At 32.7% G+C, this 16,271-nt stretch overlaps 1 protein-coding gene across 4 annotated transcripts in view; it reads left to right on the forward strand.

The window, feature by feature from the left end:
- LOC111050331 (peroxidase) overlaps positions 1-11,838 on the forward strand; it is a 53,187-nt gene extending 41,349 nt beyond the window's left edge. For all 4 annotated transcript variants that reach the window (XM_039434698.1, XM_039434697.1, XM_039434695.1 and 1 more), the window contains exons 11-15: positions 2,391-2,561; positions 6,619-6,817; positions 7,595-7,703; positions 10,091-10,183; positions 10,971-11,838. In XM_039434698.1, the coding sequence (XP_039290632.1) occupies positions 2,391-2,561; positions 6,619-6,817; positions 7,595-7,703; positions 10,091-10,183; positions 10,971-11,004 (606 nt within the window). In that variant the 3' untranslated portion in view covers positions 11,005-11,838. The remainder of the gene's footprint in view (positions 1-2,390; positions 2,562-6,618; positions 6,818-7,594; positions 7,704-10,090; positions 10,184-10,970) is intronic.
- Positions 11,839-16,271: the final 4,433 nt, after the last annotated feature.

Here is a 16,271-nt window from a genome sequence, read left to right on the forward strand (position 1 = left end):
TCAAAAACTTTTCATTCTTGTGTTTATCATTCAATAATCAAAACATTTATAATAATATCATCTTATTGTCATTTGGAAGAATAAAAAGTATAAACTCAACCTCTTACATAATTGAACATAATCTTTTAGGTTATTTAGACAATCAGAATAAAAAAAAAATACTTGGACAATTTCTTGATATTCAGATTACCTCAGATTTGCTAGAGCTATGACCTTCCACTTTTGCTTTCGGAAGTGCTTATAATAGACAATTATTCTCATATATATATTGTTTATTTTCCTGTGTGGCGAAAAATAACGTTCTCACCATGGGCAAAAATGTTTTTTCCGGCTCTCAATCTTTTCTAGTCCTCGGCCTACGGCCTCGGACTTGAAAACCGATTTCGAGCCAGAAAAGTCCCATTTTCGGCCCTAGGTGCGAAATATACTATTTCGCCCCACTTGGATGTAATGAGCTGGTTTACGTGCGTCATATGGAGGCCGAAAGTGATTGTTTTCTGACCAGGCCGGTAAAATTTTTACGGCCCTAGGGCTTTAAAATAACCTTGAAGTCAGCTGATTCTGATTGATGTGAACGTGTTTACAAAATAGTTTATGAAACGGAATCAGTTTATGCTTCTAGAATTGAATAAAGTTTTTGCAATAAGTGATATTTCTGAAATCATATTGTTTTCATTAACATTTGTTTCTCTCCACAGAAATACAAACATCAACAACATCCCAGTGTTTTCATTATGGATAGATATCACAACAACAGTATATGAAGTCAAATAATGTTGAACTTCCATAACTTCTTATGGGAAGGTTTTCTCATCTTAATTCTGCCAATGTGTGAACTTTCTTATAAGAAGTAAATAGTATTTTTTTAAATCTAGCAATGTAAAGATTGATTGGAAAGCTGGGATTTATTTATTATAATTTTGTCAATATGTGAACACTCCAATAAAAATCAATAGTATTTTTCCCTTACCTTGCAGAAATAAAATTCATTAGAAAGCTGGGGTTCATTTATTTTCATTCAGCTAGTGTGTGAACACTTCCATAAGAATCAATCGTTTTCTTTTTCAGTCCAGCATAACAAAAGTTCATTGAAAAGTTCACTGGCTAAACTGTTGACAAAGATTTCAAATTTTTACCGTATAATAATTATCTCAAATATCCAGTGAAAGTTATATCATAGAACTAAAATAGAATTACCAAATTAGAACTACCAATAGAACTACTCATAGAACTACCCAATAGAACTAAGGACTTCTGCTACTGAAATTTTGAAACATCTCTTGGTGGAGCATCCATTCTATAGCCTGAGTGAATTTCTTGATAGTGAGATGACATTTTGAAACTTTTTTGTGAAATGTTTTATAAACCCTGACATAGTCTATCCAGCAGCGCTGGTCAATGACTTAGAATAAAACTAAAACTGCAAATATTAACCGAAGAACTAAATAGCAGAAGGCAAGATCTTAACCAATTTTATTTTAATTGATGCAGGTTGTATGAGGAAGACAGAAACGCAGAACTGACAGTGCAATTAAAGGACATCTTCAACAAGCCTGACTTGGTGCAAAAGAGCTCAAATCTGGACGCTTTAGTTCGTGGACTGGCCACTCAGAGCAGTCAGAGTATGGATCTCCAGTTTTCAGAAGCTGTAAGTCATTTTTTAAATAATGAAATGAAAAAACTTGTATAATAAATGAAGTAAATAATAAATTTAGAGAATAATAAAGAGTATTTTCTTTTCATTTCACTTTTTGATAACTCTTTCGATATTTTTCTATTTCATCATGCTCAGTAATGCAGTAACTATACTATGAAGAAGGAACAACAGGCTCATAATAAGAACTGTCTCTTCAAATGTATATATAATAAATATAAATAAATTTCAAATAAGTAGATCATGCATGTGCCACTCATTTTTACGGAAAATACATGAATATGGTTGTTCAATTTTGATTTTTCACTTGTGAACTTCTCAAGTCTGCTAATTCATTAGAAGTGAAATGAAATTGAAATCTTCAAGTACCTCTTAAATGGTTTATTAGCGTTACTTGAAGAATTCATAATTTAATTTTAATAATAATTGTAGTTTCTCATCAAGCTCAGCAATGCAGTAACTATACTTGGGAGGAGGAACAACATGTTCATTCATTGCAATTAGACATGTCTTCATAAGCAACTATGTGAAGTATTGTGACTAAACGTGTCTGATCATGTCTTGTCTTGACTAACCGGTGTATGCCCAGCCTTATACAGTAAGAATGTTTATAATCAAATAGACGTGTAGGTTTACTTGCTACTGGGTCTGGTCTTAGATTATTGCACTACAAGTGTTTAATACTAATGAGTGTTGCTGGATTTGGTTAATTCATGATTTGGTTTTTTGATTTCAGATGACTAATTACTTGTACAAGGAGAACGAATCTTATGGCCTGGACCGACTGAGCCTCGACATTCAGAGGGGCAGAGACCATGGCTTGCCCGGCTACAACGTTTTCAGGGAGTTCTGTGGATTGCCCAAAGTGAAAGATTTCTCTCAACTCACCGATACCATTCCAGTTGAGGTGAGTAACTGGAGTAGTGGCACGGACTTGCAGAACGACAGTGGTCGCGCGTCAGCATTTTGCTCACACTCACCCTTATGGCTCCCTAGACTATAAACAGTAGTTGCTTTTGACAATGCTCTTTCAATATTTATTAATTTAAAATATTTCTCAACGTGTTTTATGTTATTATATACTATTTAATAGTACATAGAGCAGATTCCAAAAATAAATACTGCATATTTATTGTTAGAATTTATAATTTTTATGGGATAAAATAATCTACTCATGAATGGAATGAATATACCTTCTTTATTTGACTCATTTTTCAACATCTAGATAGAATAAAAAGATAATGAAAGTTTAAATCAGAAGATGGAATATAAAATAGGAAGATAATACCTTTATATTGAAATTAGTCAACGTTCATTCTGTCATCCTCAAACTGTTCAAGATTGTCTAGAGGACAGTCACAGCGAGGATTACATGAGCTGCCAACCTTGGAAAACGAAAATTTCCAAAGCTACATACAAAAGTTATAATTGTGCGGCAATTTGCCGCGGGCGCGGCTACTCGCGTGTTAACATTTTATTGAATTGTATTATGATAAATTAATTACTTATATTAGATCTGATTTTATGATGATTTGATTAATTATAATTCAATGTAAAGTAATTTTCTTTTCAAAGTTGAGATGAAAACTGAGTATCCATTAAAATTGTATTCGAAATTTGAAGTAGTTACACAATTTATCTTCTCAAAGTTGCGCTGAAAACTAATCATAGTATCCTTTCTGTTAAATCATGGTAGATCTTTCATTTCAGGTTCGTTGTTCTTATTTCTATTTTCAACTCTGCTTCCAACGTTTCAACTCTTCGTCTGAACTTTTCACTATTCAATTCTACTTTTAACTTCTGTTATAAAACTGAAGAAATTGAAAAAATCATCCAAATGTTTTTTCTTATAAATGTAGGTTGTCATTATGTTCATTGTTAATCAAACTTCTCGTTCTGAGGTTCTTTCTCTACTTTCTCTCCACCCTCTGCGTTTTACTCTTTCTCTTTTATATCTGGCTCCTCTTTTCACCTTTGTCTTCTTCTTCTTCTTCTTCCGTCTTCTTTTTCTTCATCTTCTGCACTTCTCTTCATATAATTTTTTTCTTATTCTCCCCTTCTCCCCGTATTATTATCATCACGGTGATTTTCTACTACTTGCCCTAGTGATATTTTTCGGGTGTATAAAATTACACAATTTATTTATCCATTCAAGAAAACATGATAGCATACAGGATATCTCCCAAGCATTGCTTCCTTAACAAAATAATGATTTTTTTCTTTTTGTGTAGTTGAGAAGTTGATATTGTGGTACCGGTAATTATTCATATTGAATGAAAAAGACTAGAAAATTGCCAAGAAGACTAAGAAATTGAGTTTTAGTTTATCAGAGATTGACAATGGTGTAATAACCGAAACCGGTCTTTCTAAGTATAAATAAATCTGTGGTTTTTGACAATTTCTTAGTCTTTTTCATTCAAAATAATAATTACTATACAGGTTGTTTCAGAAGTAGTGTCGAGAATTTTAGGGTATTGTACCTGGATGCTAGGAGACTACAAATGTCATATTTGAAGTGTCCAAAACTCAGCGGTTATCCTTATAGCTGCCATTTTGTTTTTTTCACTTAAAAATTTTTATCTCAAGAACGAAATGTTGTATTGATCTGAAATTAGGCATGAATATTTATGCTATAAAGACTCAACTATAAAAAAATAAAAAAAATTTTTCGTTGAAATTTTTCAAAATGGCGGCCATTTTAAATTTTTGATGGCGAATATCTCGAAAACCGTCCATTTTACAGAAACTTTACAAGAGACAAAAAAGTTAGCAAATTTTTTCACGATTCCAATGATACCTAATTTATTAAGATTGGTCGAAGAATAACAGAGAAAAATTTTTTTCGTACTGCATGCATGACCACTTTTCATTTAAAGATCAATATTAATTTTTTAATTCCAGATGTATTTAAGATGAAGCTTTGAAACTCGGTATGGCTCCATATGGGCAAACAGATGATTTTACAATGGTTTTCAGATGATAATGTTTGTCTTGTAAAAGTATTGTTGTTTCATTAAAAGTAAAGAACCAGATGTAGTGCTTCCTATTTCTTAGTCTCACGTTTCCTAGGTCTTATTTCTATCTTAAATTTCCAGTTTCAATATTTTCTTACGTTGCTTCTACACAAATATTTAATTATTGTAATGGAATTTAGTTCGCTGGAGTACACCGATATTCACTTCATGTATGGAGCAGCTCTTGGCAATGCGACCGAAGCAAGAAGAATGTATGCAGCTGCATTTCCAAACCGCCGTCTCCCTTCCGACAAGGTGTTCACAAGAACTCACAATCGGCTGAGAGAAGTTGGTTCATTTGAACGGAACAGGGTAATTGCTGGTAGGCCTCGAGCAGTTCGAAATGTTGCTTTTGAAGAGGAAGTATTGCAGAAATTCGATTTCAATCCTAGAACGAGTACGAGAGCAGTTGCAAAGCAAATCAATTCAAGTGCTTCTTCTGTGTGGCGTGTACTAAACAAGGAAAGACTTCACCCCTTCCGCTTTCAAAAAGTTCACTCATTGGTTGAACGCGACTATGAGCCAAGAGTAAACTGTGCCCGTTGGTTTCTTCAGCAAGACATTATCCAACCAAATTTTCTAGAAAATGTGTTATTTACCGATGAGTCCAGCTTTACAAGAGAAGGAATCTTCAACTCTCGCAACAGTCACGTCTGGGCCTTAGACAATCCTCATGAGGTCAAATGCGTGGTTATCAGCATAGATTTTCGCTGAATGTTTGGACGGGTATCTTAGGTAATCGCGTGATTGGACCATACATTCTTCCTAATCGTCTGAATTCTCCCACGTACATTACTTTTTTAAGAGACATACTACCAGAACTTTTGGAAGATGTGCCTCTTGCAAACAGATATAATATTTGGTTTCAACATGATGGTGCCCCTGCTCATTTCGGAAATGTTGTTACGGACTTTCTGAACATGACCTATCGTCAGCGGTGGATTGGGCGGGGTGGACCAGTACCGTGGCCCGCACGTTCACCTGACCTCAACCCTTTAGATTTTTTTTTCTGGGGCCATATGAAAGACCTTGTTTACAGCACGCCAGTAGAAAACGAAGAAGACCTTGTGGCAAGAGTGGTTGCTGCAGCAGGTGCCATTCAAGATGATGAAAATGCTTTTATAGCAGTTCGACGGTCCATGATTGAAAGGTGCAGACTGTGTAATCAAGTTGAAGGACGGCATTTTGAGCAATTGCTGCATTAGTATCAGTAAACCGATTTGAGTGAAATTAATATTTTTCAATGTAAAATAAAATTTGGAGGAAAGTTATTCTTGTATATTTCTGTAATAAGAACGGTTTTCATGAAATTATAAAAAAAATTAATATTGATCTTTAAATGGTGAAAAGTGGTCATGCATGCAGTACGAAAAAATTAATTTCTCTGTTATTCTTCGACCAATCTTAATAAATTAGGTATCATTGGAATCGTGATAAAATTTGCTAACTTTTTTGTCTCTTGTAAATTTTCTGTAAAATGGACGGTTTTCGAGATATTCGCCATCGAAAATTTAAAATGGCCGCCATTTTGAAAAATTTCAACGAAAAATTTTTTTTTTATTTTTTATAGTTGAGTCTTTATAGCATAAATATTCATGCCAAATTTCAGATCAATACAACATTTCGTTCTTGAGATAAAAATTTTTAAGTGAAAAAACAAAATGGCAGCTATAAGGATAACCGCTGAGTTTTGGACACTTCAAATATGACATTTGTAGTCTCCTAGCATCCAGGTACAATACCCTAAAATTCTCGACACTACTTCTGAAACACCCTGTATAATTTTTTACATAATTCTGTAAAATCTTACTTCGTAAGATTCTATTCTTTGTTAGTTTGTATTATACAAAAAATAAAATAAATTTGATTTGACAATGATTCATTGAACATAGTATAAAACCCACATTTACATATAATTCTTAGCAATATTCATTATTCTATACGTTTCAGGTGGTTGGCAAACTGCGGAAACTGTACAAGTCAGTGGACGAAGTGGATCTGGTGGTGGGGGGGCTGGCCGAGTCCCGGGGGGAGGAGGGACTGATTGGTCACACTTTCAAGTGCATTTTGGCCGAGCAGTTCGCGCGCACCAGGATTGGTGACCGCTTCTTCTACGACATTGGAGGACAGCCTGGCTCGTTCAACGAAGGTACTTTCACTCTCCAACATTCCTTTCATTCAATACAACATTTCTCATCTGATACGGTAATTCCGTCGTGTTTCGGATGAACACGTTATGCCGTCGGTCCCGGCTGCCTAATAACAGTCTTTAGATCATGTCACTGGTAATCTGAGAATTCCATCTTGTTTCGGATAGACACGTTAGGCCGTCGGTCCCGGCTGCCCAATAGCAGTCTTTAGGCCATGTCAGAGGCCTGATCTGGTGGGTCCTGAAATCTTTGGCACCAGATCTGAGCTAGCCAGGTCTCACGATATTGTTGTTATCTGGAAATTTCACATATCTATTTTTCTCAAAATTGCTGTCGGTCCCGGCTGAAGTATGACAGTCGTAAAGCCCATTGATGGCTTAAATTATTGTATTTTGCCTGGTTGAAATTAGTGTCTTTTATGATAATTGCATTTTGATAATATGAGTTTGGTATAATTGTAATGTGAAATAAAAATATACAAATCTAAGTACCTTTTTTTAAAATTGTATGTAAACAATTTTTAAAATTTAAACAAATTGTAAATTTAAAACAATTTGAAATTTAAACAAATTTGAAAATAATTTAAATTTAAACAATTTTGAAAACAAATTAAATTTAAGCAATTTTGAAAACAATTTGTAATTTGAACAAATGTAAACAATTTAAAAAAGAGTACTTGGATTTTCATATTTTTATTTCTATTCAAGAGTAGCTCTAACGAATGTGATGGCGAATCAAACCAACATAATAATTATGATTCTATTCTTTTGTTCCAGCTCAATTGAAACAAATCAAAAAAGCGAACCTAGCCAGGATTTTCTGTGACAACAGTGACAATATTAGGAATATGCAGGCCTTTGTTTTCTACAAACCGTCAACACCAAAGTAAGTACACCAATTTTTAATCAATATTATTTATTATTCACTAATTTTAAATCAATAATTACTCTTATCGATCTCAGTTAATCTTCTCTTTTTATGTTCAACTATACGCCAAAAGGAAGGGAGCACCAATATTTCTAGAAGCTCCTTGATAGCTGATGAATGAATTTCAAGCAACATCTTTAAAACACTGTGCTTTTCCAATAATTTATTGCTACAAAGTTACAATATTTTTTTCAATCGTAATTAGACCCACTTTACAAATACTGTTCGAATTTCAGAGTGGAGATGATCACCCCCCCCCTTAATTCATATATTTCATATTCGAATTTATTAGCCAAAAGTTTTGACAGAAGGTAATAATGTACTAATACATTTATATCCTTAAGTCCGAGAGATATTACTTGAATTTCAGAGTGGGGATGATCACCCCCTCCCTTAATTCATACATTTCATATTCAAATTTATTATCCAAAAGTTTTGACAGAAGGCAATAATGTACTAATACATTTATATCCTAAAGTCCAAGAGATATTACTTTTAACATGAATAGGGAAAGCTGATTTCTCGTTGCACAGTTTGTAGCAGGGACAGAGAGATGAGCGGAGAGGAGTAAGCATGCTGCGCACAATTGGATGCTGACACAAGAGTAGGGAGAATGCTGTTAGGTAGTGGCAGTGATTAGTGAAGGAAAAAGCGTCAGGACTATCCGTTTTTGAAAGAGAGCCGTGTGAAAAGTAATAATCTCTCGGACTATAGTAATCATTTTCAATATTACTAGACATATGCCCCGTTTCACCAACCGTGGTCAAGGCATTTGAACATGGTTAAAGTCTATCAGCTGGTCAAATCAGAAATAATTCGTTCCACCAACACCAGTTAAGTTTAACCACGGTCAAACCAATGGTTAAGTTTGACTGCCGCTGAATGGGCGATCAAATTATTTGAACACGGTCAAAAGACTGGTTCGATCAATTTCCTTGCTCGTTTGTAGGTTACCATAAATGTTTTTGACGCAATGAAAAATATCAAAGTTTTTAGTGCGATTGAATTTAGTTGTAAGTTATTTATAAGGTTTGTTCTCGGAATCTTTTAATTAGTAAATTATTCAAGTAATTATTTTTAATTACTAATTTTTATTAATTATTAGTAATTATTTAGTTTGTTCTCGGAATTAGTAAATTATTATAGTATAGAAAATAAAGGAAGATTTTGAAAAAGACTTGCTTTACTCTTTTATTACACAGTAGGCCTATATTATTCAATCCTTAGATCAACCTTGCTGCTTCAATGTATCTCATAAGTATTGGAATGTTCTTTTGTTCATAAACAAATTGTCAAAAATGATGGTGATTTGTAAATCTCTTTGTACGAAAGTATTCAATTCATATTTGAAATATTATTATATCTGAATTTTTTACGGTAAATTACCCTCTGAATATGAGCAGCGAAACTGATATTAAGTATCATGGGGTGTTACTATATTACAAAATTCAATTTGAATTTTCGTTTAATAATAATTATTAATTCATTAGCATTTGAAAGATTGCAATATCTCAGTAATTTCCATCCATAAAAATCAGATGTGCCAATAGCAAGCCAGCAAACATGTTGGCCAACTTCAGAAAAGAACAACTACAAGAGTTGACCATGTTCAGATTTTAACGACGGAGTTTTGATCAATCCCGAGGTTGGTGGAACAGTTGCATGTTTGAACGAGTGATCAAATTTTGACTATGATCTAATTGACCATGGCTAGGCTATATTTGATCAAAGTTGGTGAAACCGGGCGATAATGTTTCATTGATAAATATTAAAAACATTTTAAAATGTCAATTATCAAATACGTTCCACCATAGTCACTGTAGTTCTAAAATATTTCTTCTACGGTTCTATCATGACTACAACTGTGAGATTTCAGAGAATTCAACTGCAAACCCTGCTAGATTCTATTTTTCTATGGTTCTATTCATATTGAGTAGCATTAGTTTTATTTTGTGCACTAGCCTAGAATAATGCTTATTCATTTTTATTCATTTACAAAAACACATAATCAAGTCAATGATTGGGAGAGAATCATATTATGTTGTATATAGTTATTGCCTGCAAATCTATGAAAGTTATTAATTTTAATTTCTTATAAGAAACACATCAACTTATAATTTAAGAGATCTTTCTGTATTTTAGTCAAGGTGATGTAGTGGTAGATATGCTTTCAAATAGTTTCAGTCAGTTTATTTCTCAACTATGCTGTGTTGCAGAGATGTGGTTGATATTCTTTCAAGTCATCTTATTACGTATTTGAAAGTATTATTAATATTTTAACTATGCCTTATCTGATAATATTTTTTAATGCAACTTATTAATCTAGTTTTTTCTGTTTTTGTTAGTAACGACCTGGTACCTTGCGGTGAAGTCTCGCTGATTGAACAAATGGACTTGGAGCCGTGGAGGGAAGAACAATCGCCATCTTTGTTGCCATTGTAAGTTCTTCGAGAAAATCGAGAATTCCCACAAGACCCCTAAACCTCAATTAGCGAGCTTTAAGGAAAACAAAAAATACTCATTCTCAAAAACGTAGAGGAAAGGTCTATCAATTATTCATTAGAATACCTTAGATTTGTAAGTTACTCGTTGACTGTGATATAATTATTCAAAATGTATTAACATTTATCTTTTGAATTGATTACAATTTGATACAGTTTGATACTCTGTACAAGTTGACAAATCTTGTATTTTCATCCACATTGAAAAACAATGGAATCCTGTGCAATGGATTTTATTGGAGAACGCAACATATATGGTTGAAAAAAATGAAAAAACTTTTTTAATTTTGATCAATTTTGTAGCATTGTTTGGTAAAGGAAGCTGGTAATCGTTCCCAGTGGGAGTGGCACCACTCAAAGCAAGCCACATTTTTTGTTTAACTAAAAAAACAAAAATTTTGAAATGTTTTCCACATAAAACAGTACTTTGTAATCTTCATGTTAACTCCTCATTGATATTACCTAGTGGGCTAAGATAGCTTTGGATTGTCAATAAAATAGATTTTTTTTATTTGAAATTTCTCCTTTATGAGATTGCACTTTGTATGGTAAAGTATCTAAATAATTCATGTATAATGGTACATCTGTATAATTCATGTATTATATGGTGGGCTTTGGTGGCTTTGAATTTTAAAGTAGATGATAATTGTTTCCTTTTTTGGGTTGTCAATTTCAGTTGACTTGGAAAACTCACTGAACCCGTCTTTCCACTTTTTTATTTCAGTTTCATAGATCCTGAAAAACGGACAGGAAAATAAATCAACTATTATTTCTCAAATTTTCCACATTTTACAATTTCTTCCACTGGATGTAAGATACTTCTTACTTTAGAAAGTAATATTACATTAATCTTTGAAAGTTACTTAAAAAAGATAACTCTAATTTTGTGTATATTTTTCGGTGTGAATTTCAATATTTTAAAGTTTTGAAAATTGAACTCTGACTGTGATGGCTATAAATTTGTAATTTTATAAACTCCAATTCAATGATTTCAATTCCTTTGAAATTGACAACCCATGTTATTTTTCAATCAGCTTCACAATTTATGTTCAATTTTGTATACGTTATATTTCTCATTTTATAACTTTATTGTAACTGTCTTATAAGTATTCTTTGGAAACATCCATGCTTTTCTGACGCCATTAAAACTAATTCCTATTCGAGAAAAGTTACTTTTTCAAATAAAATGTATTCATTTTGAATATGTTGAGTAGCCCTACAAGACACTGTACATCAAAAATAATCAAATTAGAATATTATTTCAGTTTGAGCTATGAGTAATAATGGCTTCTACTTAAACTTAGTATCAAATGTATTGTTAGAAAACTCTGTTTCAATCTCTGGTATCATAATTAAAAAAGATTTATTAATGTAGATTCGAAAGATTTATGTCTTACTGCCAATATAATATGACATAGTATTATACTAATTTAGATATTATGTTTATATAGTAATATGTAGTGTATTAATTCGATTTGTGTGTATGACGAAGTAAAATTGTTTGGGTAAAAAGTATGTATGTATGTTTAGAGTGAATTTTATATACTTTTTATATTTTTTGTGAAAATATAAGAAAATGTATTCCTCTGTAATCTGTGTGTCATTTTCCTATGAATATTCTAGTTTACTTGAATTTTGGCATAGGCGGGGTTGGTGATCTATAACCAGTAGTACGGCTTTACTAACTTTTTTAAGTATTGCGTTGTTCAGTATTTTAGTAAATTTGTAGCGAACAAGATTTGAATCACCAGTAAACCAAAATATTGGCATTGTGTGAAATTGTGTCTCTCTTAAATTTCTAATTTCGGTACAGATAGCAATGTGATTCAATATAAATTATTCAATCTGACAATGCTGCATGGGCAGTGTTCAGTGTTGCAAAACTCAGCTATCTATGCTGCTTAAGAATGTGCAAAAGGCTTACAAAACTTTTTACTGGTGATATTTTTCAAAGTATTTCGATTTCTATACTATCAAAAAAAAAAAATTCAGGAAATAATTTTTTCCGACCATTACTTTTTTGAGATATGAGCGCCACAAGTTTAAATTTTTGGGACGGATCATTTCAAATTCAGTAAGAGATAAATTCATGAAATTTGAGGATGAGTATCTCCATGGTAGTGCTGATCGAATAAAACAAAAATTTTCTGAAAATATAAATTTTTGAGAAAGTTATTCCAAAAAGGACCAAAAATGTGTTATTTTTGGTTATACTTTCAGGAAATTCTTGTTTTATTCAATCAACAATACCATGGAGAATTTATCCTCAAAATTTCATAAATTTATCTCTTACCTAATTTGGAATGATCTGGAAAATTTAAAATTTAGGCGCTTTTAAATCTCGAAAAGAAATCATTGGGAAAAAATTGTTTCTTGGGATAATTTTTTATTTTGATAGCTTGATAGTATACAAATTGAAAAACTTTGAAAAATATCAACAGTAGAATTTTTTCACCCTGTTGCTCAGCCTTGGCTGCTTACAGTTCAAACCAAGGTACCTAGAATACAGACCATAGAACCTGTATTCTAGGTACATTGGTTCAGACATCAGATTCAAATATCTTGAAAATTATCAGCCTTTAACATAGAATACAAGGTTTTTCAGAAGTATGGTTGAACATTTTGGGGTATTGTTCCTGGATGATAGGAGACTACAAATGTCGTATTTTAAGTGTCCAAAACTCAGAGGTTATCCTTATAGCTGCCATTTTGTTTTTTTCACGTAGGAATTTTTATCTCAAGAACGAAATGATGCATTGGTTTGAAATTTGGCATGAATATTTATGCTATGAAGACTCAACTTTAAAAAATAAAATGAAAAATTTTCGATGTAAATTTTCAAAATGGCGGCCATTTTAAATTTTTTATTGCCAACTTCATAAAAACCGCTCACTTTACAGAAAATTTACAAGAGACAAAAACGTTAGCAAATCTTACCAATATTTCAAGGATACCTCATTTATTAAGATTGATCAGAGAATAACAGAGAAATTAATTATTTTCGTACAGCATGCATGATCATGAAATTTACAAGAGACAAAAAAGTTGGAAAATTTATCAAGATTTCAAGGATAGGTAGCTCATTTATCAAGATTGGTCAGAGAATAAAAGAGAAATTAATTATTTTCGTATTGCATGCATGACCACTTTTCACAATTATTTAGACATCAATATTACATTTTTAATTCTAATTGTATTATTTTAATATGAAGCTTTGAAACTCGGTATGGCTCCATATGGCCATCCAGCTCATTTTACAATGATTTTCAGATGATCTTGTTTGTTCATGATCATGCATGCTGTACGAAAATAATTAATTTCTCTGTTATTCTCTGATCAATGTTAATAAATGAGGTATCCTTGAAATCTTGATAAGATTTGCTAACGTTTTTGTCTCTTGTAAATTTTCTGTAAAGTGAATGGTTTTCGTGAAATTTGCAATTAAAAATTTAAAATGGCCGCCATTTTGAAAATTTACATCGAAAATTTTTCATTCTATTTTTTAAAGTTGAGTCTTTATAGCATAAATATTCATGCCAAATTTCAGATCAATTCATCATTTCGTTCCTGAGATAAAAAGTCTTAAGTGAGAAAAACAAAATGGCAGCTATAAGGATAACCGCTGAGTTTTGGACACTTAAAATACGACATTTGTAGTCTCCTATCATCCAGGAACAATACCCTAAAATGTTCGACACTAGTTCTGAAACACTCTGTATATGCCCCCTTTGAAACTTAGAAGAAGGCTTGGGACCAGAACATATTAAGCGTTTTTTATAACGTTTTTTGAGGGTCGAACCCAATCAGCCAATCGGAGAGCTTCCTGCCCTTCGACTCAAGAAACGCCATCTGAAAACGCCTGATTAACGCTTAATATCCGCTTAATACAAGAATACCTTTAGGGCATTCAATGTTAAAATTGTATTGATTTATTTACGTAATATTGTATTTTTCTTTTTTCAATAATGTTTCAATATGGTAGACTATGGCCCTTATACATACATACCATTACGGTCCTCAAAGTGGTGACGAGAACTGTAGAAAACCTTGGCTAAAAATGTGGATTCCCAGATATCAGTGACAGAGAAAATGACCGGCACAGTGAACATTTACTTTCCATGAGTTCTGATCGAGCTGTTCCCACTCAGCACGGTCTAGCCATGAATAGGCCTATTTGAACTTATGGAAATAATATTTTCACTGCTCCGGTCTATAACTGTAACTGGTGTGTGCGAATTTAAGCTGGATTCAGTGTCAATCAGACCGGCGCAAAATGGATGCGTTTTCGTACGAGAATCAATCGCTAAAGCCCCCTGAACACAGAGTCAATACACGCCAACCACTCAAGTAGACCGCACGAAAACATTCCGATGAGAGTAGATTCAATGTCGTCAAATAATAATATTTACTCTTGCATGTAAATTACATTGAATGTATTGCATTTTTGCCAGTTACAACCAGTCATGAAACGTCCGTGAATATTGAAAGCAAGATGACATAATCATAGCCTAATTCAAATTTCACTTGACAAAATAGTTATTTGTGCAACTAGTGTGCAAAGTGACAGTTTGCTGCACCGAAAGAAACGTTTACGCACGAGCTGTAGGCGAAGGCGGAATGGTTTCTTGAGTGCAGCAGAGGAACTTTGCGCACGTATTCACATTAAATTTTCCTACAGTTAACATTGAATGTGAAAAGTGGTTGATTATGGGTAAAATGATGGCTGAAATCCATCAAATAATGTTTGTATGTATAATTTTGTTATTAATAACAACTTTAATTTATTTAAAACTTGAAAATCCAATTGAAAATTAATAGGCTAATCGATAATTTATTCAAATTAGAAATTAAATTTATCCAATTAATTTGAAAATTTGAATAATTTTAAGTAAATCTTAATTTCTAAATAATTTTTCAACCAATCAATTTATGAATGAAAAAAATATTTTAAATAATTAATAATATTCAAAATGTATAATTTAATGAGTTCTCATTTTTATTTATTTGAAAATCAGAAAAAATATAGATAGAACAAATTTGCATTCAAAATACACGCTAACAATGCAAAACAGCTGATTGGGATGGTTGCAAGGTAATACGCAAAGTATTAAGAGTATCGTACGCAAAGTAATACTTTGCGCACTAGTGCGGAAAAGTGATTCTTTGCATTCTGTAATCAGTGCAGGAGTGGTCTTTTTTCAAGACAGATGAAAATTGATTAATATTTTTATAATACATTTGACGAATTGGCAATGTCTATGAGTGTGGGAGGGGGGGTTGATGGGTACCAGCTTTTCCAATTTTCATCGGACTATTTTCGTGCGGTTATTAAAATCATGTTTATGGGCCCTGTGAGAAGGCGTTTGCCGCTGCTACTCTGTCCCTGTGTGATGACTTTGGGAAGTAATGGCCGACATTAATGTCCCGCCCTGTGTGCAGGGGGTGCTTTGATTCAGATGATGCTCACACTACATATGAGTTGAACGAATACAGACAGAGTGAGTCATATTTATGGGAACCCTTCAATAAGTTGTAGATAATTATAATACTGTAACTTTCAGGATAAGTTAATGGTCGAATAGCCTACTTTACCTTTTGACGTACAACTGTATTTCAACCGGGGGTGACTTAGTGGTTGTAACTCGAATATTCTAAATAAACACCCATTATGTGATACATCATTCTAAAGGCCTTTTTGAAACAAGAAAGATGACATCAATAAAAATGGTCTATGGTATACAAAATGGCGGCTGATTGAAGTTTTAGTTTTTAAAGAAATGATTGGATACAAGTATCATAGAACATTTTTATTGATGTCATTTTCTTGTTTCGAAGAGGCCTTTAAAATTATGTATCACACAATGGGTGTTTAAACTTTTAAAATTTGAGTTACAGCCCCTCATTTCTTCAAAACAAAAACTAAAACTTTAATCAGCCGCCATTTTTTATACAAGTATCATAGAACATTTTTATTGATGCCATCTTTCTTGTTTCAAAAAGGCCTTTAGAATGATGTGGCCCTACC

Source organism: Nilaparvata lugens, chromosome 8 (assembly GCF_014356525.2).
Source record: "Nilaparvata lugens isolate BPH chromosome 8, ASM1435652v1, whole genome shotgun sequence".
Classification (NCBI taxonomy): domain Eukaryota; kingdom Metazoa; phylum Arthropoda; class Insecta; order Hemiptera; family Delphacidae; genus Nilaparvata; species Nilaparvata lugens.